The 23,147-nt window shown below is 41.4% G+C and overlaps 3 protein-coding genes across 10 annotated transcripts in view; all 3 read right to left on the bottom strand.

Annotated features, from left to right (window-relative positions):
• The window catches only part of LOC110961299 (transmembrane protein 266-like), a 47,355-nt gene extending 45,789 nt beyond the window's left edge, over positions 1–1,566 (bottom strand). The window contains exons 1-2 of one of the 2 annotated variants that reach the window (XM_022208866.2): positions 652–1,566; positions 49–530 (exon numbers count right to left, since the gene is read on the bottom strand). The gene's annotated coding sequence lies outside the window, so the exon portion shown is untranslated. The remainder of the gene's footprint in view (positions 1–48; positions 531–651) is intronic. The other variant, XM_022208859.2, reaches the window with a different exon arrangement.
• A 444-nt stretch (positions 1,567–2,010) lies between these two features.
• Positions 2,011–11,823, bottom strand: fbxo22 (F-box protein 22). The gene is made up of 7 exons (XM_022208881.2): positions 11,608–11,823; positions 10,998–11,130; positions 10,289–10,376; positions 6,373–6,471; positions 4,401–4,553; positions 4,122–4,287; positions 2,011–3,790 (listed from the first exon to the last, which is right to left on the bottom strand). The coding sequence occupies exons 1-7, from the start codon at positions 11,736–11,738 to the stop codon at positions 3,397–3,399; spliced, it is 1,164 nt and encodes a 387-aa protein (XP_022064573.1). The 5' UTR covers positions 11,739–11,823; the 3' UTR covers positions 2,011–3,396.
• A 480-nt stretch (positions 11,824–12,303) lies between these two features.
• Positions 12,304–21,951, bottom strand: LOC110961318 (tropomyosin alpha-1 chain-like). Of its 7 annotated transcripts, none has more exons than XM_022208940.2 (9): positions 21,797–21,947; positions 21,179–21,304; positions 18,937–19,070; positions 17,849–17,966; positions 17,606–17,676; positions 17,426–17,501; positions 17,253–17,315; positions 16,928–16,997; positions 12,304–13,006 (listed from the first exon to the last, which is right to left on the bottom strand). In XM_022208940.2, the coding sequence occupies exons 1-9, from the start codon at positions 21,908–21,910 to the stop codon at positions 12,924–12,926; spliced, it is 855 nt and encodes a 284-aa protein (XP_022064632.1). In that variant the 5' UTR covers positions 21,911–21,947; the 3' UTR covers positions 12,304–12,923. The 7 variants fall into 7 exon arrangements, with proteins under 7 accessions (XP_022064632.1, XP_051816172.1, XP_022064617.1 ...); XM_051960212.1 differs by having other exon boundaries at positions 12,304–14,530; positions 21,797–21,945; XM_022208925.2 differs by lacking the exons at positions 21,179–21,304; positions 21,797–21,947 and adding exons at positions 14,441–14,530; positions 19,806–20,100.
• Positions 21,952–23,147: the final 1,196 nt, after the last annotated feature.

Below are 23,147 nucleotides of genomic sequence, written 5' to 3'. Positions count from 1 at the left end.
AACTATTTGAAATGTTTTCCCATCTGTCCATCACTCCATTTGCTATACCTGCGTTACCCTGTGGAGGGTCACTGAGAGGATTCAGCCTTTCCCAGCAGACCAAGAGTGAAAGACGAGTTAAACCCTGGACGAATCACCAGATGGAACACATGGAACATTTCTGATATTTTGAACAGTACATAAATTAATAACAACATAGAAGTCTAACATTAATGAATACATGACTGTAATAAATGAAACTTCTCAACAACACACAGGGATAGTATCAACTCCAAACTCTGAGGTGTAAAAGTTCTATATTCTTTTGAAAAGTTCAAATCAAATCTGGGGATCCTACTGAGGGACATGCCAAAGACACAGGGTTTATATTCCAAGCAGTCACCAAAAGACAGTAGTAACCCCAAAATAGAGTAATTTTTACAAATGTAAACTTTTAATCTTAGCCATAAAGCGTTTATCTGCTTGCAGCTCCTCAGAGTTGGGTGCATGTCAGACTTCCCACGCTCCTTCCATCCGAGTAATATTAGCTCCTGTGATAAAAAAATAAAACTGCACTGATTTACTTGAAACTGAATGATAGTTGAGTGTCCAACTTAAAGAGGGCTCATCGCTGTAGAAAAATGAATTATTAATTCGAGGTAAAGGACCTACCTGTGTGAGATTTACATTGTTGACGGGTAATTGTGCCTCCCGCTGCCCCCTTGCTGATAGTAATGTCTCCCTCGGTGGTGATCAGAGTAAGTGAAGCGGCAGCAGGCTCGCAGTGTGTGTAGGCTGCAGCTATCCTTAGCACTTTTGCATTGGACGAGCACCACCACCGCTGCTGCTGCTGCTGCTGCTGCTTGCGCTGCTCCCTTGCGCTGCTTGGATTTCAGTGCAAAACCAAAGAGGGGCTGAAGCTCAAATGCAAGAAGCATCGTCACTCGGCAAGATCATATTAGCTTCTAAGCATTATCAGAGCGATCAAATAAAAACCGCCCTTTTTAAGCGCAACTCTCCTCTCCTGGCTGGGATCGCTGAGGGGCTGATCCAGATCCAGGTTCCGCTCCCCCAGCCGAGGGTTTCCCCGGCGAGCGCAGCGGGGAACCCTGTGAGGGGAGCTGTCCAGGTGCTGAAGCGAAGCCCCGGGTCTCTACCGACCCCCTTTCACAGCGGCAGCCGGACAACACGGAGCGAATTTCATCCAAAGGCCACCAAAACATTGACGTTTTTGTGCCGGAGACTGACAGTAGCCAATGAATCGTGTGACATTTGCATCGCTCCGGTCACGACATAGCAGTCTAAAAATGTTGGCCGTGGGGTGGACGCGTGTGTGTGCGCGAGCGCGCGTGTGTGTGAGAGAGAGAAAGAAAGAAAAGCCCGCGAGTGAATTTTCTCAGCTCCCGATTGAGGCCAATTTGAGAGCGGATTGTCGCCACAGATGATTTTATTAGCTTTACGCCTGGTTGGTCGTCCCTCTCCGTGTCATGAGCGTTTTTTATGGTTTCCCAAAATAAAGATACTATGGGAATATAAATTGCCTTTACAGCAATTGGCTTAACCGTTTGTCATTCATCGGGATTAGCCAGTCGATGGTTAAAGCGCACATCAATCAATCTGAAGCGTCTCTTCCTTTATTTAAACACGCCTGGACGTGGGCTGCCGGAGATGTTATAGGCTGAGGCGCAGATTTCAGGGTGTGTGCAAAAAAAAGAAAAAGAAAAAAAGAAAAGAAGGAAAAGTGGTGGTCTGAATTAACTGTAGTAGGCCTGTCGTTACAACCGAGGACGGCTGCGTAACGCCCAGTGGCTCAGATTGGCTTTTAGAGATGCTGGTGGAGTGGTTTTAACAGTAGGGTTAAAGAAATAAAAGTTTTTGTTTGTTTGTTTGTTTGTTTGTTTTTTGGGGGGGGGGTATGTCTATCTACATGTATGTATGTTTGGAATTTACTGAGGAGATGAGCAGAACAGATATGATTTGGGACATGTAGAAAAGTGCATCAACACCAAAACAACTTTGTTCAATGAGAAATTTAGACTAACTCAACATACACTTTAATTCAGAAAAGAAAAAGAAAGTATTAGGGACAAACAAATGAATGTATGGCAATACAAAGAAGGAAGATTCTTTTAGCAAATGAGCCCTAATAGATTTTTACAAAATAAAAGTATTGGAATTTTTTTTGAAAACATCCATTCATGCTACAATCATTGTTGCAGTTTTTACAGAAAAGCTGAACCTAATATCGGCAAGTTTCGACATAACAGCAATTACCTGACAAACAAATACACTTTATAATGGAAATTGCACCAGGATTATTCTTGGAGAAATAGCAAGATATCAAATGACAGAGCCGTCTAGGAAAAAATCTCAACAGGATTGGTACCATTCAGTGGATTTTCAGAGGCCACTACGCTTTTCATACATAACACAGCATCAGTAGATTTCTGACAGCTTTTACCAAATGTGCAACTCGGCATAAGGGCTTAAAACAAACCTTTACCATTTCTAAAATTCGAAAATAATACTCAAAATACTTCACATCTAATGACCTAAAAGCATAACTCTCTTCTTCCCTCCTAACTTTGAGCAGTTGTTCCAACCACTAACACCTGCCTCCTAAAGCCAAAAATTACAGGAGTACAGACCAAACTGAGATGAAAGTGAGAGTTTCTGTCAGCCAGCATCAGCCATTCAGTCCTGTTCTCTTGTGTACAGACTTAAGTAGGAACTAGTAGATGGGACCCGACGTGGAAAAATAAAAAGATGCACTGCAAAATTCTAACTTTACTCTCCAGCTGTACAATGGACAGATATGAGTATTATTACATAGGCTAACATGGTTTCATTTTTCCATTAAGACAAATGTGTAAAACCTGCGCAAGGAAGGAAGAGCATTCAAATCAAGATGACCTTGATTATATGGAAGAATGACCACATCATTTCACTCACGTGACGAAAAAGTGCCTTTGCTGAATCAATAACTATAACAAAGCTTGAGAGACACAAACGTGTACTTTACTCACCTGCAATGCAAACAGCCACGAAGTTGATGTCTGCGGGGAAGATATGCCTTCAATACGTACGTAATACGGGGAAAATATACAAATTTATTTTACAAGAGCACTCTATCACACCCAGAGTTTGTGTTTTATGTCTGAACTGTGTGAGACTTGCTAGTTTTAATATGAAGCTGTGTTCACGCACAATCTCCAAGGGACACGATTTCCCAAATGCTGCCATTACAGTGATGGCTAAAGGGATCATTTTCCTGTTTCACGAGCAGAAATGGTGACAGCAATATTCTGAGCTGTAATGTGGGTACCACTCTGTACATAATGTTTGTTGTTCCCAACTGAAAGCAAGAGCATGATGGGTCGTCTTTCATCCCGTTTGTTCACTGTTACGGCAGGACCGTCAGCCTAGATGGACCAGGGTCATGACGGTAGTGTACTCGTGCTGCAGGATGTCCGTCTCGGTGTCGCACAGCGTGTAGTCATCTTTAATGATTCGGTCGCAGCCGATCTCGCCGTTGCCAAACAGGCCAAAGAGCGGTGTGCTGGGAAACACCTTGTGAAAAGCGTCTGCCTCGACATTGGCCTGGTTGTTGTAGTAGTTCTGCCCTCTTCCCACGCAAGCAAACATGAACCCCAGGGTGTTTTTCTCTGGGATTTTGGCTGCTTTTAGCCGTCGGATCGCGGCTTCAGCTGCTTTTGGGGTGCCGACATCTTGGTCCAAGAGCACAGATGCCCCCTGTACCTTTGGGCCGCTCAGAGACAGGCCCACCACACCATAGGCACCCTGGCTACAGCTACAGAACAAGAGATGATGGAAAGTGTGAGCATTGCAGAGTGTGTAGTAAAAATGCCGCTGATAATTTCACTCTGACACTGCTATTATTTATGAAATTTAATCAGCACATATTGGCAGTGAGACACAGGGCTTCTGAACAACACCAGCAGATATATTCTCTGGTGCTGTAGGTGATTGTAGTTGGCCCTGAATGATGACAGTGAGCTAAACCTTGAAATATTCTTATCACAGGTATCAGTAGGAAATAATTATCCAAAAATTTGTACTAGGCATTATTTATCCTGTTTGTCTTGAAATAATCTTGATTTTGCTGTATGACATGAACTCACCAGTGTCTTGGAGGAGTGAAGACACTTTCGACTATCCCTCCAGTGATCAGAGCTTTGCTCTTGCCCAGCGGCCCTAGTATCTGGTTGAGGAAGTGAGCTCCTCCAGATTTATATGCCTCGTAAACAAATAACATTATCACACGCAGCTCTGGGTTGTCAACTAGTCCTGGAAATAAAATACACCAAATACACAAGTGATAAAAAACAGGTTGTGGAAGATTTTCAGGAAGGATGGCATTTCTCAGTTAATCATTTATTAATCTGTAAGCCGACACTCACCTGCATCTTTTAGGGCTGTTGGAGAGATGGTCTTCTTACAAAAGTGAAAAGGCTTGATGTGAACACCCTCAGTGTTGGGGAACATGACTGCAAAGCCAGCCTCCCCCTCCTGGTGCTCCTGGGGAGGGCTGGAGCAAGAGCCACTTGGTGTCACTGTATACAGAGTCAATCATAGAGCCTCATAAATGCGTATATTATACTGTATGCAGTTCGTTAAACTCAACATGAATCAAAGATTTTTTACCATAAATTGCTTTGCACATTGATGAGGTCAAGTTAAGAGTTATGTTGAGGAGAAAAAGCCAAAAAAAAAAACATAACAGCAATGAGGGAGGAAACACAGGAGAAAACCAACGCAATCAAGAGTGACCCCTGACAATAAAGCAAACACTTAAAGCAGAGATTCTCAACTTAAAGTGTCTGGTGGACAGTCTGCAGCAGCAACAGGAGACCAGGGGCCAGTTAATGTTAAAAAGCAAACAATAATATTTATAGGATAAAATAGACAAACATTAAAAAGGTCCAGTCTTCATCTTTCCTTGAAACCATTAATTTTCAAAATAATTGTGTAACTGCCAAGGGACACTATTCAACATTCACCAAATGACTAAAGAAAACTTTTTTATTTGTCTGAAACTGCAAGTTGAGTATCACTGCCTTAAAATATCACCATTAAGTTCCTCACAATAGTTCTTGATATTTGCTGGAAATTGGAAGAATTTCATCTTGATTTTGGAATAGTCCGTTTCTAGGAGTCACCATCTGGTGGCTATTAGAGGAGCTGCAGCTCAAGATGTTTTGGGGAGTGGATTCATTACTCATCCAGGATGGTTGCTGCTGTGGTGAGAATCGTTTTAAAATACTGAACCACACAATAACAAAGGATAAATGAACTCCATAAACAGGAAACTCAACACACAATGTGTGACTTCACAACCGTGAATCAGTGACACTCACAGTTTAGCAGATGGATGTGCCACTGTGAAAATGAGAAAACATCAGTCTGTGCTTCCATAAATATTCAGGATCATGAGACAGGCAGCCTCATTCACCACTCCTACACTTTTTAGATGTTCGGGTTTAAAGCGTTCCTGAGCCAAACTCCAAGAGCACAACTGATACTGTACATCATAGAAAACCATTAATTATGCTCAATATGAGGCAAATATTGCACATTACTGTCATTTATCTCCATCCTCCACCGTGTTACAGATTATAGCATTCATCCGGGTAAACACTATATCTTTGTGCATCAGGTCACTTTTTTAATTCGTATGTATAGCATCTCTACCATAATGCATAAATGTTTAATTGGCCTCCAGGCTACGTAGCAAAACTATTACAATCCATACCTATAGACTCAGCCATATCCAATTAAAGACTTAATCTAGCTGAATTAGTTGTGCGCGGTGACCCTGCAGTGACCCTCAGTTCCAATATCACAAAATGTGAGTGTTATCACAAGCAGCCGAGGCTGCCATTAAACCTGACAGACGATCAGGGCCTGATAAGCCATCATCTTGAGGAAAGAGAACATGGCTGATGGAGTCACTTCTCCGGAGGGTTGTGATTATATGGAGAAATGGGGAGCACAGCACCAGGCAGACTAGGCAATCTATCAGAGCGAGAGGCAGGGAGATGCAAGCCACCCGAGGTGCTTTCCAACTAGGAAGCTGAAAGAGGGATTAATGTGTAGTCCTCTCTGCTGAAAGGTGAACTATTTCTCCTAAATATGCCAAAACATGGTTTGTGTTTACGTTCAGAGCACCTCAGCAGATGAACATGCCCGGGCTGCATATTTATACAATTACAGCTTCGAAGCTCCTTTTAATAACATTTGTATGTTATGCTCAATTACGTGATCTCCTGTAGCTGGATATACATGATTTCATTTGGTTAGACGTGGTGGGGAATTTATTTCATTCTTTATAAATGAGGAAATATAAGCAAAACAAAAAAGAGGAACACTTACAGACGATGCCTGGTGTCACAATGCCCACGATGTCACAGCCTTTGGGAAAAAGCATGGTCAGTTCTTCAACTGAGTCTGGACTGTGGCGACTCTTTTTTGCTTCAATGTAGTGAAGAGAAAAAAGACATGTTAACAGAGGGTCACTGAAGTAAAGCAGTGTGCAAAGCAATAGGCCTATCAAATGTTTTGATTTTCAGAAATTATGAAATACCATCATGCAGGTATCTATATCAATCCCAGATTCTTCCTCAAACACACAGCCAGACACAAAAAGACCTACATTTAGCAAGAAAAACAAGGAGTCCTACACAAGAGAGCTACGTCTGTTTTAAAGGGAAACAGTTGTCACTAAATATTGATCTTGTGTTTTTTCATATGTTTTCTACACTTTGTATTAAGTAATTTATATACCAAAAATTGCATTTTTTTAAAGAGCTGTCACTTTACATTTAGTGCCTAAAATCTTTAAATAGCAATCACAGATTAAGAAAAATGTGTACCTGCCAAGCACCTTTTCATCAGGAATGAGACTGTAAACCTTTCCTTAGCTTTGCTGAACACGCTGTACAGCAGTTTATATGAAACATCAATATAGTAAAATGAAAAACCTAACTGGCACCGAGTTTAAAATCAATATTTCAAAATATCAAACAAATATGTGATTCCTTTTTTAGATGAACTGGCAGGGCTCCATGAGTTGTAGTGAATGGTTTAACAATGGCTCTAAAACAGTCTTAAAAACTGAAGGTAGAAACAGTAACTCTGTCACCAATTAACCCCCACTGGTGAAACACACATTTCAATTAACTGAAAACAAACAAACTGAGTGACAATTTCAGCACACTATCACATTACTATGACAATATGCGAAATGTTTTCATAGAAATAAAATACCAATTTTAACTGCTTTAGAAATGTAAATGCTTAGTTCTGAGTGCTGTGAAACAAATACAACAAACACTCATTACAGTCATCATGTGAAGCACAGATTAGCAGCATGAATGGATCCCTGAGAGCATTCCTTGCTGTGAAACAACATCACCCCATCAATCAGCCGAGTTGGTCAGAAGCAATCTGATAAGATCGTGACCGAAGGTTATGATCAGACCTTGAAAATGGTTTGTTCAAAATAAATAGAAATATTTTGAAATTGGTTTATATCATGTCTTGGCTGTGATCTGAATCAAATCTTCAGTATGTGTTTTATGCAATACTTTTTGGGAGGACTGGGATACCTGTAATCTAAACATCTGAATTATCCTGATCCCAGCTGGAGGCTGAATCAGAATGGACTTCAGGAACAACTTGCAACAAAATTTTAAAGTTGGTCAAATAACGCCACATTGGTGTCATGTTGTATTTACACTCATTTACTTATATTTTGTTTTTAATTTGGCTGAGCGTTCTTGTGATAAAGTACATAAAGAAAGCAGCAGGATATCCATTATGCCATTAGTTACAAAAAAAAAAAAAGGATTTTGACTATATAAAATAATCCCCCAAAACAGCTTTCAATATAAAACAAAATGATGATGCCTATGAGTCACTTTCTAATAAGTTAGTGAACATTTCATTCGCACTCGTAAAAGCAGAGTGGGCAAAAGGCTGGTCTCTCCATAACTGAAGAAGATTTGTGAATGCAACTGTGGGACATTTAGTCTTTAAATGATTGAAAATATGTGGTGAACATCAACAGTGTGTCTGTCAATATTGTATATTTGCAATTACTTGTGTTTCAGATGAGGGGTGACTATTTAAAAGAAACTGAAAATGAAAGGAGATGTTAGTACCATTCAAGCACTTTGGTATCTTGTAAATCAAAAAGTTAGCATTTGGATCAGGCTGATCGAATCCAACATTGCTTTGAACAATCAGGACAAAAATAAGAGACTATCTGAACCTTGATAGCAAAGAATGGGAATTTCAAACTCAGATCATCTGATCCGGGTTAAACTGTTTGAACAACTGATGCAAAAACCACCAAAGGGAAAGACTGTCATTTTAGCAAGCATTCAAAGGGAAAGACTGTCATTTTAGCAAGCATTCAAAAATCATAATTTAGTTCAGAAACATTATGAATGTTTCATTAACTCCACCGTGTGTACATCATCGTGGAAATCCAGCTATGTCAGCTGACAAGGTTGTTCTGTTGCTGTCCTCTGTCCTGATTTGACTCATGTTCATTTTCTTCTCGCTATAAAACGCACAGAATTAATAGAAACAACAATGTTTTCTTCACCTTATGAATTAAATTCAAGCCATGGCTAGGGCTGGGTATCAATCTAAAAGTTTCGATACCGGTACCAATTCCGATACCTTCACTTCGATACCGGTTCCTAAACGATACTTTTTTCGATACCAGTTTTACAATATATACTCTAACAGAATGAAAATTGCATTACACATTACTTTTCACATCTTGAGTTTAATTTTCCAGTGATTTCCAGTGCAAAAGAACATTTGCAAGCAATGTACAGTTCAGTACATTCTGAGCCACCTTCGGCCCCGGACCCTTCCTGGCCGACCCGGAGCCGGTCGCGGCGCACCGCCGCGGAGGAAATGCGCCAGGCGGGGGACGGCCCGCACCCGGTGAGAGGTCCCGCGAGGGGATCCTCCCGCACCGAGCGGCCGCCCCTGGCCCGCCGAGTTGAATCTCCCGGGCGGACTGCGCGGACCCCACCCGTTTACCTCTTAACGGTTTCACACCCTCTTGAACTCTCTCTTCAAAGTTCTTGTCAACTTTCCCTTAAGGTACTTGTCGACTATCGGTCTCGTGCCGGTATTTAGCCTTAGATGGAGTTTACCACCCGCTTTGGCATATACTGCACCGCGCACTATTGGCGTCTGTGGCGATGGGCGTGGGAGAGCTCAGCTGCAGAGGGGAGAGGTGTGGAGGAGAGTGTGTGGAACCAGCGTCAGGTTAATTAGCGCAGCTGGCACCAATTAGACTCACCTGATTCTCTCGGCAGTAACAGACTGAAGCAGAGGACAAAAGACAGACGGACAGAGAGGACGGGGAACGGACGAGTGGAGGACAGCGGACAGGACGAGGTCCGGTGGAGCGGGCAGCTTATCGAACGAGATCCTGTGGAGATCCGGCTGACGCTGAGACTGTTTACCGGAGGAGAACCGGCGGACGTTGAGACTGTTTACCGGACGAGGTCCGGTGTAGCGCCGGGCAAGGAAGAGAGACTTTTATTTACATTGAGACGGTGTGGTGAATAAAAGACTTTGTCTGCATTGGCCGAACTGCCGTGGTTATTGTGCTGAGCAGAGCCGCAGACAGGTTCTCCTGTTACAGCGTCCATTTTACAAAAGTAGAGCCACGTTTTAGACCTCAGAGGCATCTTTTCCCACTTCGACGACATGCTAAACAACTGCAGTAAATTCAATGTACTTAACGTGAAACCTGTCTGTGAACGGGCAGCATGCTTTTTTCCGGCTTGCCGCAATCACGTGTAATGTTACAGCCAATCACAGGTTTGCTTTATCATAATCACGTGATAAGTACCGGAACATGGAACCGAAAGACGAGGCTTATTTCGATACTCCTTAGTACCGAAACATTTCGGTCGGTGCCATTAAAGAACCGAAGTTCGGTACTCAGCCCTAGCCATGGCTAATTTAAATCCCTTTAACATACACTTACAACGCTGTACAAGTTATGTACTTATGTAAGTTATCTAATGCAAATTTCTTTATTGGATATGCTACAGGAAATCAAGGAAACTAAAAATATTCTGAAAAAATGTCGAGCTTTTGTATTTTTCAACATAATAACTTAAACAAACAGACTTTCTGCTACAGCATGAATGCCAAATGAATGACACCTTTCTCATATAGGACATATTTTTGTACCAACACAATTCAAAACAATTACGTACTGGAGCTCTCTATAAAATTGCACAATACTGACCTTTATTTTGTCTGTAGCAATAGGCTTGTCCATTGAAGGCCTCACAGTCGACCATTGCCAGAACTGTTTTAGGCAGGAGAAACACGTTCTGTAAATAATAAGAAAACAAAGCGCATTTGTTAATAAAGTGTTAAAACATTTGTAAAAACAGACAGCTGCAACAACATGCCCCATCATTCAAAACATGCTAACCCATAAACACCATATTTCCTGTTTAGCACTTTGATTACCAAACAGACAGGCAAGTTATGGTTAATTGGTGAACTTCAACCGCCTTTAGATAAACTGAAAAAGATATGATGATCTTTAAGAGTTACTACAACAGATACTGACTCAGGAGCTTTCAGTACATTTTCAGCTGTGCTTGAATGTAGGGCAACAAACCGAGCAATTAGTCGAAAGAAAGTTTTCATCCGTAACAATAATGTTGCACCATTAATACGCTATAAACCAAAAAATAAGATAAGATAATCCTTTATTACTCCCCACGTCAGGGAAAATTCCCGGTGTTACAGCAGCACACATCTTTCAGAGCAGCACTAACCATATGTAGAGCAATGATAATAATTATGATAACATATATACAAGAATGAAAAATGATAAGGGAGAAAGAAAAATGACCTCTTACATGTGTTTTTTTTTCTACATTTACACAAACTAACCCAAATTAGCCTCCATTTAGCAATAACTTCACAGTAGAGAACTTTACCTCCACTTCTTCAGCCAGGACGTTGCAGAGAGCATGGACCTCTGTGAGGGATGGTCCGCAGGTTGACACCCAGCTCAGCTGCTGCTGGGTCCGGAGCACTCTGCGGGCACAGTTTCTCCATAGTCTGCACACACTGAGGAGAAACACAGATACACTGAGGAGAAGCACACCTAGGAGAAACTCGTAATCATTTTGCCTCCTCTTCCTTGTAGTTTTGTTTTTGTTTTGTTGTTGTTCTCTTTGTTAATGTAAAGCGACCTTGGGTTTTATTATTATTATTATTATTAGGAGAAACACAAAACTACTGAGGAGAACCACAAAAACACTCAAGAGAACCACCCAACACACTTAAATAAACCTGCTAGCTAAGTAGAAACCTGGCGAAGAGTTAGCTTGTCTGTGGTGTTTTTTAACAAAAGCGTAGACAAAGTACCTGAATGTAATTAAGACCTGATGTCAACCAAAGTGCTCAAACTTTGAGTCTGACTAGCTACCGGTTTAGCTTCCTAGTCACCCCGTAACGTTATGCCTAAAAATTAGTTTCACTTCCATTCGACGGCCATCGGCGTTAGCTAAGTTAACAGTTTAGCACACGAACATTTCGCGTTACCTCGCTATCCGGAGAAGCGACTTGGTTGGTACGAACGTCAGAATCCGCTCAACCACCTCAGCGACATTGCTGAGTACATATGAAGCCTTGGTGTCTTGAAAAAAATCTGCATAATCTTGATTTTCACTCATATTTCACTGAACTTGTGGTCTTTCCAGCACTGCTCCGCAGCTGCGAACTTTCACCTCTGCACTTCCACCGGTGCCGGCCGCTGAGGTGTCTGTGGACGATGCGGCCCCTAGTGGCCAGGAGGAGCAGCTGCAGGTAAGCTGCCCCTAACATTGAGACTGAGGGCAACTTTAAAAAGATGGTCGTTTTGATTGGTGTTTATACAAAAGCAAGCTCATTTCTGCCAACATTCATCTAATTTTTGATTTTTTTCGGGAGAAAGACTTTGTTCTTTGGCCATTCTTCCAATAAAGCAGTATAAGAGGACCAAAAAAAAAAAAAAGGTATATTTCCATACAACTTAAGTCCACATCGAGGCTAAAAACTAAAGTGATAAACTCATGTGTAACCTACGACTATATTGCGATTTTCCCCATATTGAAATCTAAATGCCACATCAAGTTGTCAAGTTTAATGTGTGCATGTTGAGAGTAATATTTTTCGATTTGACATCCAAAAAGTTTCCATATTTCTTCACTGCACTGAAGAACACACAGCAAACACTTATAATAAACTTAAGCAAATTACTTGATTCAACTTTTTATTCGTGATTTTTACATTTCCAAGATAAAATGGGAGAGACAAAAATCAAACAAGTTTTTAGAAAACATCAAGACAAGCAACAGAAACGTGAATATAGCGCAAAAGCATGTCTTCCGCTTAGCTGAAACAACACAGTACATTCGCAACCATTCTAAGAACTTCTTCCTCACTAAACTGGAAGTGAACAGCATCACTGACACGGAATTCACAATACAGAAGAAATGGACACACGAGCAACTTTACAAGAGTACATATAATAAAATTCCCTTTTATATAACCTTGGCTTAAATTATGGCTTCATTCATGATGATTATGTGCAGTATTTTCCCCAAAAAGTGCTAATTCCCAACATATTCATGTAAACCATTAGCGATATACAGTGAATTTAAACTGACCTTTGAATACAGTGCGTTACGAACAGTGTAGTTGAACTTTAGCTCACCAAAGCTCATTCTGCTACCTTGCGTAGAGCTAGTGTCTTCAAGTTGACAAGGTCAGAGGAGACAAATAGACACAAGTCCCCACATTATGAGTAGCAGCTGTATGCGGGAACCAGCCATGTTCAGAGCACATGAAGCAATGTGGGGTAGAGGACCAGAGCTGGGTCAAAGGTTAACCATCTCCATTAGAGTCTGCTCCAGCATCTGCTTTATGCTCAGGCCCTCTTCTTTTGCACGTCTGAGTTTATCTGTTAATATAGCATTGCATTGCATTAGTTAAAAAAAAACCATAAAAACAGATGGTGCAAAGAAGCAGAGTATAAACAGACAAAGCTCTAGTTCAGTGTAACAGTGACAAACGTGCTGGGTGTTGCTGCAAACCTCATAAGATTGAGAAATTTCACCTCCCAGTGTCAGTTTTTGGTAGAAGATCAACATTCATTACGTGAATACATCCCCACAACTTATGTTAGTTAACTGTGAGCCAATTCCACAAAACCGAAATTCCATTTTGACAAGGAATCATACTGTAAATGTGACACTTCAGCTATAGACAGGGCTGTAGCCAGGACTGCATGAGCTGTGTCTGGGAACAAAGGATGGTCCATTTTCCAGTCAAGTTTGACCTGGCAGTGGATTTGAATGATGCACATGGCTTACATTATCAAGTCCAAGCACTCTCACCAAACAGTTTTTAGGTTAAACAACAACAAAAAAAAGCTAACTTCAAAAATTTAATCTGAGCTCTGATTAAATCCTAAATGATGGATGTCCCCTTTACGCATAGACATCCATTTCCCTCCACAATTAGGTCCAATACTATTCTGTCTTTATCATCATTATACATTCCATGTGTGATCATTTGATTTCTGAGAAATGCAGCACCTGCAGGTTTCAGAGTGGTCCAAACAGGCCGCTCTGTCATTTAGTAGGCACATAACACTGCATCCTTGCTGCTACATGCCAAATAATAAAATCTCCACCTGTGCTACATTTTAGCCTTAAATAGATTTAATAGTCTACATATAAGGCATTTCTGGTAAGAGGGGGTGGAGACAGTCCATTATGCCCACTCAGATTTGCTTGAGAAGATCACAAGTTCAGAAACATCATCAAAATCAAATGTGTTAAACTCAACTCAAAAAACTGACATGAAATGCTACCAATAAAAACTAGTGAACTACATCCAATTGCAACAAAGCAGAGCAAGTTAAACTTCTTTGAACACACCATTGGTGAAAGCACTACATCAGTTTGTAATTGAATTTTTGAGCTGAAAACTTGACTGTGGTTCAAGAATTGAGGAAGAGTTTTAGATTCCTTGTGAGATTTTAAATTTTCCACAGCTGTGGGCTTCAAGAACCAGCATCAGCCTTCACCCCACAAACAGCAGCACAGCGCAGATCACATCCCAATCCATGCGCTACAGCCCTGACAATAACTGACAAACTTTATCAACCCCAATCCATAATTTTGCTAAACTGAGGTTTCCTGACCTCCCACTTAAAAACTGCAGTTTGAACATGCATTATGTGAAAATCTTCCACTGGTACTCCCATTTATTGAAAGCGTTGCTTGTTTAGTGTAGCTGTGTCACAGACCCCTTTGCCGATACTCGTTTTTTTATAACAGCATTAGACAATATTCCTTGACATTCGAGTTTCAGTAAAATTAATGCATACGAGAGCCCGTTCCAGTTTATGCCTCGTTTAAGGCTACTCTCAGCTCATTGGTCAGAAGACGGTTATTCTCAATCTGCTTGTATAGATGGTCTTGACAGTCAGAAAGCAGGTAAGAAAAAAGGGAAAGAGACAGAAAGCAGGTTAGTACAGGAGACAAGAGTTAGTGACGCATTGAAGCTTAATCATAAAACAAGTGTTAGTTTGTTTTCAGGCTGTTACATTACCAGTCTAATAAACAGCAAGCGACAGCAATAACTACTTCACCTTTTCACAACTGGAAAGAGTCCCAAAGTGTCAGTAACCTGCTGTATTTGTTCATCATAGCAAAAGCTGCTGTAAACAGTTTGTCTTGTTGTATTTTATGGACAAATGTCTTTTTCCTCTGAGATGCTAATGATGGCCTGAAACAAGCTTGTAAGTTTGTAACAAATATTCCAGATTCAGTTTGTCAATGTCAGTAGATTTGATGTAAAGTTATAATCGTTTAGATTGTCTAGAAAAAAATTAAACCCCATTTTTGACACCATTTACACTCCGTGTGCTTTCTGCAATTCAGTGAATTTACATTCTTTAAATAGCTGTCAGTATAATAGTTAGATCAGTGTGTTGTGGCCAAGTATTCCACCTCTGCCATGAGCTCAGATTGCTTTGGTATGCAGACCTACAAGGTGTTTGTTTGTAACCAGATACACTAGTTTCTCTTTCGTTATATTTTTGGCAAAGTAGCTGCTCACAGAGGGTTGAGGACTTGCAAACGCTGTTACTACGGTCTGTTAACTCATACTCAACTTAGACTAAATCATTAGGTTTACAACTTTGTATGGATGGCCTAGAAAATAAAGATAACTCCTAAAATGTTTGAGTCAGTAAATTCAAAATCCCTGGGGACACATACAAAACTGCCTATCCAAGCAAGTAACTGGTCATGACTACTAACAATGTGGCCATAGTCTAGTAGAGAAAGATTAAGACACACATTGTATTTCATAAGACTAGTTTGTTCTTAAAAGTCAATAACAACCCAATATTGCCATTATACAAAATAGCACTCCTCTCAAACAGAAAAAGGAACAGTAAATGGAAGAGCAGCTTCAGAGTTTATTCAAAAGCTACTCAACAAAATAAATTAAAACACAGACAACAAAAATGAAAAAAAAAAAAAGGAGGGACAAATGGAAAAAATGAAACATTGAAAAAGAAAGGGGGAGGGCTGACAGATGGAAAATGTTTATTTTACAGAAAGCAATATGGCTCAAAGGTCTGGATGAGAGATGGACAAATGGATGCTTGCAGCGGCAGCCCAATGTGCAGCAGTTGTAGGGTGGTAAAGGAGTACAGAGACAAAGGAGAAAGAAAGTTGGGCTGCGCTGCACAGGAGCGAAATGATGATGCTCAACCAGCTTCTGGAGTGAAGGGTGTAAAAATTTAGCTGTGAAAAAAAGAAGAACAAAAGGTGTTGGAAGTGGAAATAAGAGGAATGAATGACATGCAAAACCAAAGCAGGGAAGGGGATGCAAGACAAAGCTAGAAAATGAAATAAAAAAAAAACAAAATCCAGCCTAAGAGAGAGACTAGTTCAAAATAGATCTGGAACACCTTTAGTATAATTATAAATCATTGTTAGAAGAGTAGTTAAGGAGGATAGAAAAATCAGCCATCTATGATTTATCAGAGTACAAATCACTGCAATCAACAAGCCACAAGAGGGAGCTACTGTACGTTGGTAAAAGTGGTTAGGAGTGTTAAGATCTAAAGCTAAGGAGCAGAAACAAGCATGTGGTGAATTACATGGAAGTCATGTCGTTGAGAGCGTGGTCCAGCTCCTCGCTGATGGCCTTGTACTTCAGTTTCTGGGCATACAGCTCATCTATTGTACGGTAATTATTATCAAGTGGCAGGGAAGGGGTTTGCAACAAAATAAAGAACAGAAAAATCACAGTGTCAGAGAATGAAAGTCAAATGACAACACAAATAGAGAAACAGAAAAGGAAAAAAAAACAAAAAAAAAACGGACAGGAATAGGAAGGAGGCGTGAACAGCTGCTGACGCCGTGTCAGATTCCTGAGGAGTCACTGAGAAACTGCCTCACATGTTCCATGACCCTGCGAGGACTGCTCGGGACTAGCTGGCCTTGAACAGTCACTACACCAGAATGCCAAACTGCACCGTGGTGAGAAATGTTGCCAACATGAATAATATCACACCGGCCTCTGTGGATCACTGCTTTGTTCTGAGCACTATTTAACAACCCTGCTGACCAGACAAACAACCTCACACAGCATCAATGTTTACCCAAGAGTTTTTTTTTTTCTCTTTTTAAGAGTCTTTTGGAGAAATAAAAGTAAACTGGAGATCAAGGAAAACAAAGTATGCTCAATGATGGCCTAACAGCATTTCTTTTTGCACTGACTGAGTGACGTTTCGTGAAAAAAAGATGTGAAGAAAAATTCTGCCACCAACTACAAATGAAGTGTAAAGGATTCATACCCTCCAGGTCATCGATGGTCTTCTCAAGCTTGGCGACTGATCTCTCAGCGAACTCAGCACGGGTCTCAGCCTGAGTGGAAGAATACGATCAAACATTAGCAGCTCCCATTATGAGGTTTACATTACTAACCGCAGTCCTGCAGGAAACATAAAGCACTTAAGTATCACTCCTAATAAAACCATATGTCAGCACATTCAATTCAAGTAACTAATGAATCAGATCCAAGCTTTACAAAACACCTGTTAAAAATTTATCACAGGATGTACAAAAGCATTTTTTAAAGAGTGACTCACTGGTGATTTACTAAAACAGCAGCTAACTCACCTCCTTCAGCTTGTCTGTCAGGACCTTGATCTCCTCCTCGTACTTGTCCTCCTTCTGTGAGTACTGTAGTTACATACCAAAAGACACGAGTCAGGCAAATATACAAGACAGGACACAAAAGATTCAAACATGTATACTATAAATTATTTGTCATGAGTCTTCCTTATTAGTACCTTCTCTGCCTGGGCCTCCAGAGACTTCAGGTTGTTCTGCACGGTCTTCAGCTCCTCCTCAAGCTCAGAGCATTTGCTGTTGAGGTATTATGTGGGGAGGAGTGTGTGAAAACCAAAATAGCTAGGAATCTATTGCAGACTTTATTTAAACTTCTCATCGAGAACAGACAGAGTTGTTACCTCTCAGACAGCTCAGCACGCTCCTCTGTACGTTCCAAGTCACTCTCAATGATCACCAGCTTACGGGCCACCTGAAGTCACAATACACAAAGTCTAGTCCCTCACGAGTTTGACACATCAATGCACAGTCACACACAACTCAATGGTTTCACGCATCTACTGCAATCTTAACAAGTATTTCTGAAGAATGCAGAAAATGCAAAGCTTGAAGGTCAGAGTGAAGGGAACAGCTGAGATACTCGCCTCTTCGTATTTGCGGTCAGCCTCCTCAGCAATGTGTTTGGCCTCCTTAAGCTGGATCTCCTGCAGCTCCATCTTCTCCTCGTCCTTCATTGCCCTGTTCTCAATGACCTTCATGCCTCTGAGGGAAAGAACAAAGTGCGACAGGTAAGTTTAAGTAATGTTTGGATAATTCCCTCTTGTACAGCTGACTGGAGCTCTGTAGATCGTCTCATACAGGCCAAGGAAATAAAAGAACATCTACCACAAAGTGCATGGCTCTTGCTGGTTTCTCATAATGAGTGATGGTGGCCTAAAATTCAAGAGGAGTTTCAAATTTAATACTTTACACACACAATCAGGTCTGTCATGTTGTGGTGGGCAATACTGTGTTGTGGTGACTGTGTAAGCAGCCAACAATTACTAAACCCTCCATACATCACAACAAAGACTACATTATTCATGTTGTGAATATGTACGCTTGTGTTAAAATGTAAAACTTAGGCTTCCATCAAAATATCACAGGTGTACTGCATGGCAAAGTTATATACCATGAATAATAAAGAAACTGAATAATTTATTCATATCTTAAAGAAAACAGCTACAAAAATGATTTCTGCAGAGTTTTAATCTGGTGCACACACACAGAAGTGCAATATAACTTCCTGCCACTGGTGGCAGCACCGAGGCAGGAGTATTAGTCCAACAGCCAATCTTTGATTTTTGATATAACAGAGTTTGGTATAAATTCAGCAATAAAGTGATAGATATGAAAAGCTTGTTTGTTTTTATGGTATTCAGTACCAGCATCACCACTGTGTAACATAAAGGCTGCAAAAGCTGCCTTAGATACACATGAATGGTTCAGGACTGAAATGACTTCAGTTTTAGTACCCAAGCAGCTTGTACTAACCCTACCACATCATCCTTTTTAATAAAGGATACTGAACTTTGAGCAGAAAGGTATAAGATAATGAGGACCTAATGAAAATAAGACACACCAAATGTATGATTATGTGTACATCACGACTTTAAAGCTGCGTTTTTGACTTCATGTCATATGATTTCAGTGTGATCAAGTACGGTACATTCTCCAGGTGTATGATACCCACCTCTCGCTCTCATCAGCAGCCTTCTCAGCCTCCTCCAGCTTGGTCAGAGCTGTGGCCAGACGCTCCTGAGCACGATCCAACTCCTCCTCAACCAGCTGGATACGTCTGTTCAGTGAAGCTACATCACCCTCAGCCTAGGAGAGCACAACACCACAAATTGAGTCAAATCAAGTAAAACCGTGGGCTACAGTGTGATTTATTTGGCTGCTCAGGCTTTTAACTGCTTGGGAAAAGGGGAGCCAACCTATTTTGTGCTCTGCAAAGGGAGCTTGGGCTTGTCTCTGAGCCAGCCCCAGCTCTCCTGAGAGAGGCTGGGTCAGGAGGAAGACTAAGGGATGGATGCTGGCTGTATTGTGGACATTACACCCATAGACTAAAGAGCTCTTTTAACCTAAAGCATGTTAGCAATGCATTTAAAGTGCATGCTAGGGATTTTTCTCCACCTGTCCCTCCCTCTTTCCAATCAAACCTTCAATTCCCTGCCTCACAGTGACTCCCTTATCTCGTCCCATGAATAAATTAGCTACATTTTTGCATTCTGGAGGAAAAAAAGCAGCTCCTTTCGCTCCAACCAGCTAGTTGCACAGGGAAGGGTTTAACTCCGAGGACATGTGCTGCTGCTGCTGTAATGTTAGCCGACTTTTAACAGGACTGTTTGTTTATTCGGGACGTGTCGGGTGGTGTCCTCTCATCCACCCATCACGTCCTCACACCCCACAGTGGGCTAATTTCAAACTACCAGCTACCTGCATGTGTTAGAGGCTACTGTGGAGGTCTACGAGGCCTAGAAACTACGCTTTTTGACCAGATTTGTGACTAATGCCGTCGGCAGCCTGGGCACTAATTGCCTTAAATCATTAGCAGCTTACTGTTTCCCTCGAACTCCTCTCCTGGTTCAGTTCCCGCTGTAATAACGCTGCCCGGTCCTCCGCAGCATCGGCCTGCTCCTGCAACGACTTGATTTTCTTCTTCACGGCTTCCAGGGAGCTGCCACCGGCCATTTTTCTGCTGTTTTTGTCCCGGCTAAGCTAGTTTATTGTCTGTCGGCTGTGTGCGGGTTGCCTCAGTGCAGGCATACACACTCACACACACGCTTGGAGATGCGGCGCGTTTGATCCCTGCCCCCACCGCCTTTAATCAACCGCTGATGAGGATTGGGACGTGCCACCAACCCCGGAAGCAACTCATTTTACTTGCAAATATTTAAATTTACCATCCCAAAGAAGAATACGCATTATTGTGATTTACAGGGGTTCCTTAAAATCAATTTCATGTTATTTTAAAATGTTTTGGATGCTATTTAACTATATAACTCGGGAGCTATTTTAAGTGCATCCCCTATTGTTAAATTGAGCCAACCCTATCAAACCCACAGCTCCAAACATCACACAGTGATTTAACCACGAGATGCGACGATAGCAAAATTGCACCAATTAGTCACAATTTTACGCATATAACTAACGTGTCTGATTTATTTAAAAGCGTGAACATTCAACTTATTAATATTGTTTTTATATTCTTAAAATTAAACATTGTGTTTTATTTTCCTGCTACAAGTTCAAAAGTGCATATATTCCTTATTTTATTTATATATTTGTTGTGTTTGTTTATTTATTTGCATCTAGATCCTGTCCGGATCGGTTTTCGTGCAATTTAAATTTAGTTCGCCCGGCTAATCAATCAGCCAATTAAACTAAGCCCATCTGAAGGACAAATAAAGTTTATCTTATGTTACTAATCTTGCTGCTGACGTCTTTGTTTGTGGTTAGGACGTAGTCAATTAAGCTTAATTGGCGTAACATTAAACGCAGTCAATAAACTGGTCATCTCATCTGGGCTGAATATTAACAGTGCAGTGCCAACTGAAACCTGCACGACCACAAATCTGTCAAGGATTTTACAGGCCAAATATTCCTGTAAAACGTTCGACTGAAACCAGACACTGGTCCTAAGATTGGTCCAAATGACTGCGGAAGGCACCAGTAAGCCAGCGAGCTGTGACCTTACCATATACAGCACAAGAGCTAAATTTAACTATCCATATATTCATTCTATGTAACCCAAATCTTTCCTGTAGTTGACTATTATTGCGTAACTTAAGCATTAGAACATACTGTATTGGGACTGGTGGCCTTAGTTTTCTGAGGTGACCCCGAGGAGTGTTTCAAGGTCATATCCTTAGCCAGTAGTCACCCCACTTGGGTTTCTCCACCGATCTACTTCCCCTTCAACCCAAACTCACATCTGTGGCTTTCTTCTCAGCGAGCTCCAGCTTCTCCTGGGCATCCTTCAGAGCTTCAGAGTACTTGTCCAACTCATCCTCAGTTGCCTTCAGCTTCTTCTGCAGTGCCACCAGGTCATCCTCAAGCTGGTTCACAGAGAAACACGTTTATTTACAAAAGGAAAATATCCCCAAACTCAGTGTCAACAACAAATATGCAATACCTCATGGTGTTTGCAGTTAATTGAAAATAAGGAGCGACAATAACGGACAATTGTGCTACTTCAACTACATCGACAGTTGAGACAATTACTCTTAAAAGACTGGAAATTATCTGTAAACACCTGTTGCCTTAAAAGACAGTTTGCTTATTATTAAGCAGAACAGCTGAATAATAAAGAATCCAAAAGTAGATGTAAAAACTCAGTAATTTTGCCAAGTTCATGCAGTCCACTTATAAAATAAAGATGATTTTTTTTTCCTTTTTACTGTCTTTTAAAGTTGATTTACTCATATGATAACACTCATATTAATCCTCAGTGGAAGGACAGTTGACAGGAGCCATGCAGCGCCGTGCGCACTGTGCCACTGGCACCGGTGCGTAAAAGTACCAGAGCAGGTTTCATAAAGGATGCAGACCTGTTTGCTTCTGTCCTCAGCTGCCTTCTTGTCTGACTCGGCCTGCTCAGCTCTGTCCAAGGCATTCTCCTTGTCGAGCTTAAGCATCTGCATCTTCTTCTTGATGGCATCCATGGCTGCTTAGTGTCGGGGGGTCTGCGCGCAAACCGAAAACAAACGAATCTCAATGAAGTGGTCGGAGCGTCTGAACCACACTGAACGCCAAGCTGGAGTGCGAGCTCGCTTCGAGTGTAGTGAGTCAAATATGTATTTTGACTGGCCAGTTACTGGATACCCCATACTTTTTTTGGAAACAACTGCAGCTGCTTGCCAACGTAGGACCTGTCTTTTTCTGAATCTCCTCAGTGATTCGCTCTTCCAAGACATTTGACCGCTTCTTTGACTATACATGGGTTACGCACGTCAGGAAGACACTCCCCCCTCACACCAAGACGTCCCCTCCTGTTTCTAACACCCTCCAAGTGGAAGTAGAGTGTCATGACTCAAAGGGCTAGTAGTCCTCGGAGGGGGGTTATCTGGGAGAAACATGTTGATAATAATGCCCCAATTATCAGCCAGAAAGATGACCCAGAAGCTTCATGGGAGCAAAGGGCAAATAAGATCAAATGACCATCTCTAAAATGTGCCCAGCAGCACCAAATTAAAGGATTTGAGGCAGTTTTATAAATCACGCATTTCAACTTTCAACATTTTCCCTCCATTTATCCAGATACTAGCACTGAATGAATTGCAGCAGCATTTCATTCATCAAAGCTATTCACACAGAGCAAATATATCTGATTGGATAAGCCCCTGTGAAAGTTTCTCTCCCTTTGAGGGTGTCATGTTAGCCAGTATGGCTTGTTTGTCTTCCAGGGATCATTTCAGCAGCTCCCTCACAACATAGTTTAACATCCGAGCAGCTATCAGATAGGCTTTGCTCTCTGTAGAGTTATATCATCGAGCTTGTCCAACTCTTCTCTCAGCTAATGCATGCCTGAGTGTTCTATCTCAAACGGGCCGCGCTGGATACACTGGTGTAAGCAGAGCAAGATACAGAAGCTTTGGCATTTCAGCAGCCCCCTCGCTGTGCCTCTGTGATAGTTCACAGAGCCACTGGCACAGGCGCAGCTGTCACACACAACCTGTGGTCAGGGAGGCGGATGGTTGAGTAATAATACTTTACTGTCAACTACAGTGATTCCTTTCTGTACATGTCAGGAGAACTGCACCACAAAAAGAGGAGGAAAAAATGAAGCTAGTGGGATAAAATAAGCTCTACAGTAATAATAGGTTAAATGAAGTGTACAAACTTGGACTATACATTGCAACAGCACTGCTCTTCTTCAGTTCATAACAAAGAACAACCCAC

Source organism: Acanthochromis polyacanthus, chromosome 2 (genome assembly GCF_021347895.1).
Source record: "Acanthochromis polyacanthus isolate Apoly-LR-REF ecotype Palm Island chromosome 2, KAUST_Apoly_ChrSc, whole genome shotgun sequence".
NCBI lineage: Eukaryota > Metazoa > Chordata > Actinopteri > Pomacentridae > Acanthochromis > Acanthochromis polyacanthus.
The sequence above is the reverse complement of the archived record's forward strand: the minus strand, read 5'-3'. Positions and strand labels throughout refer to the sequence as shown.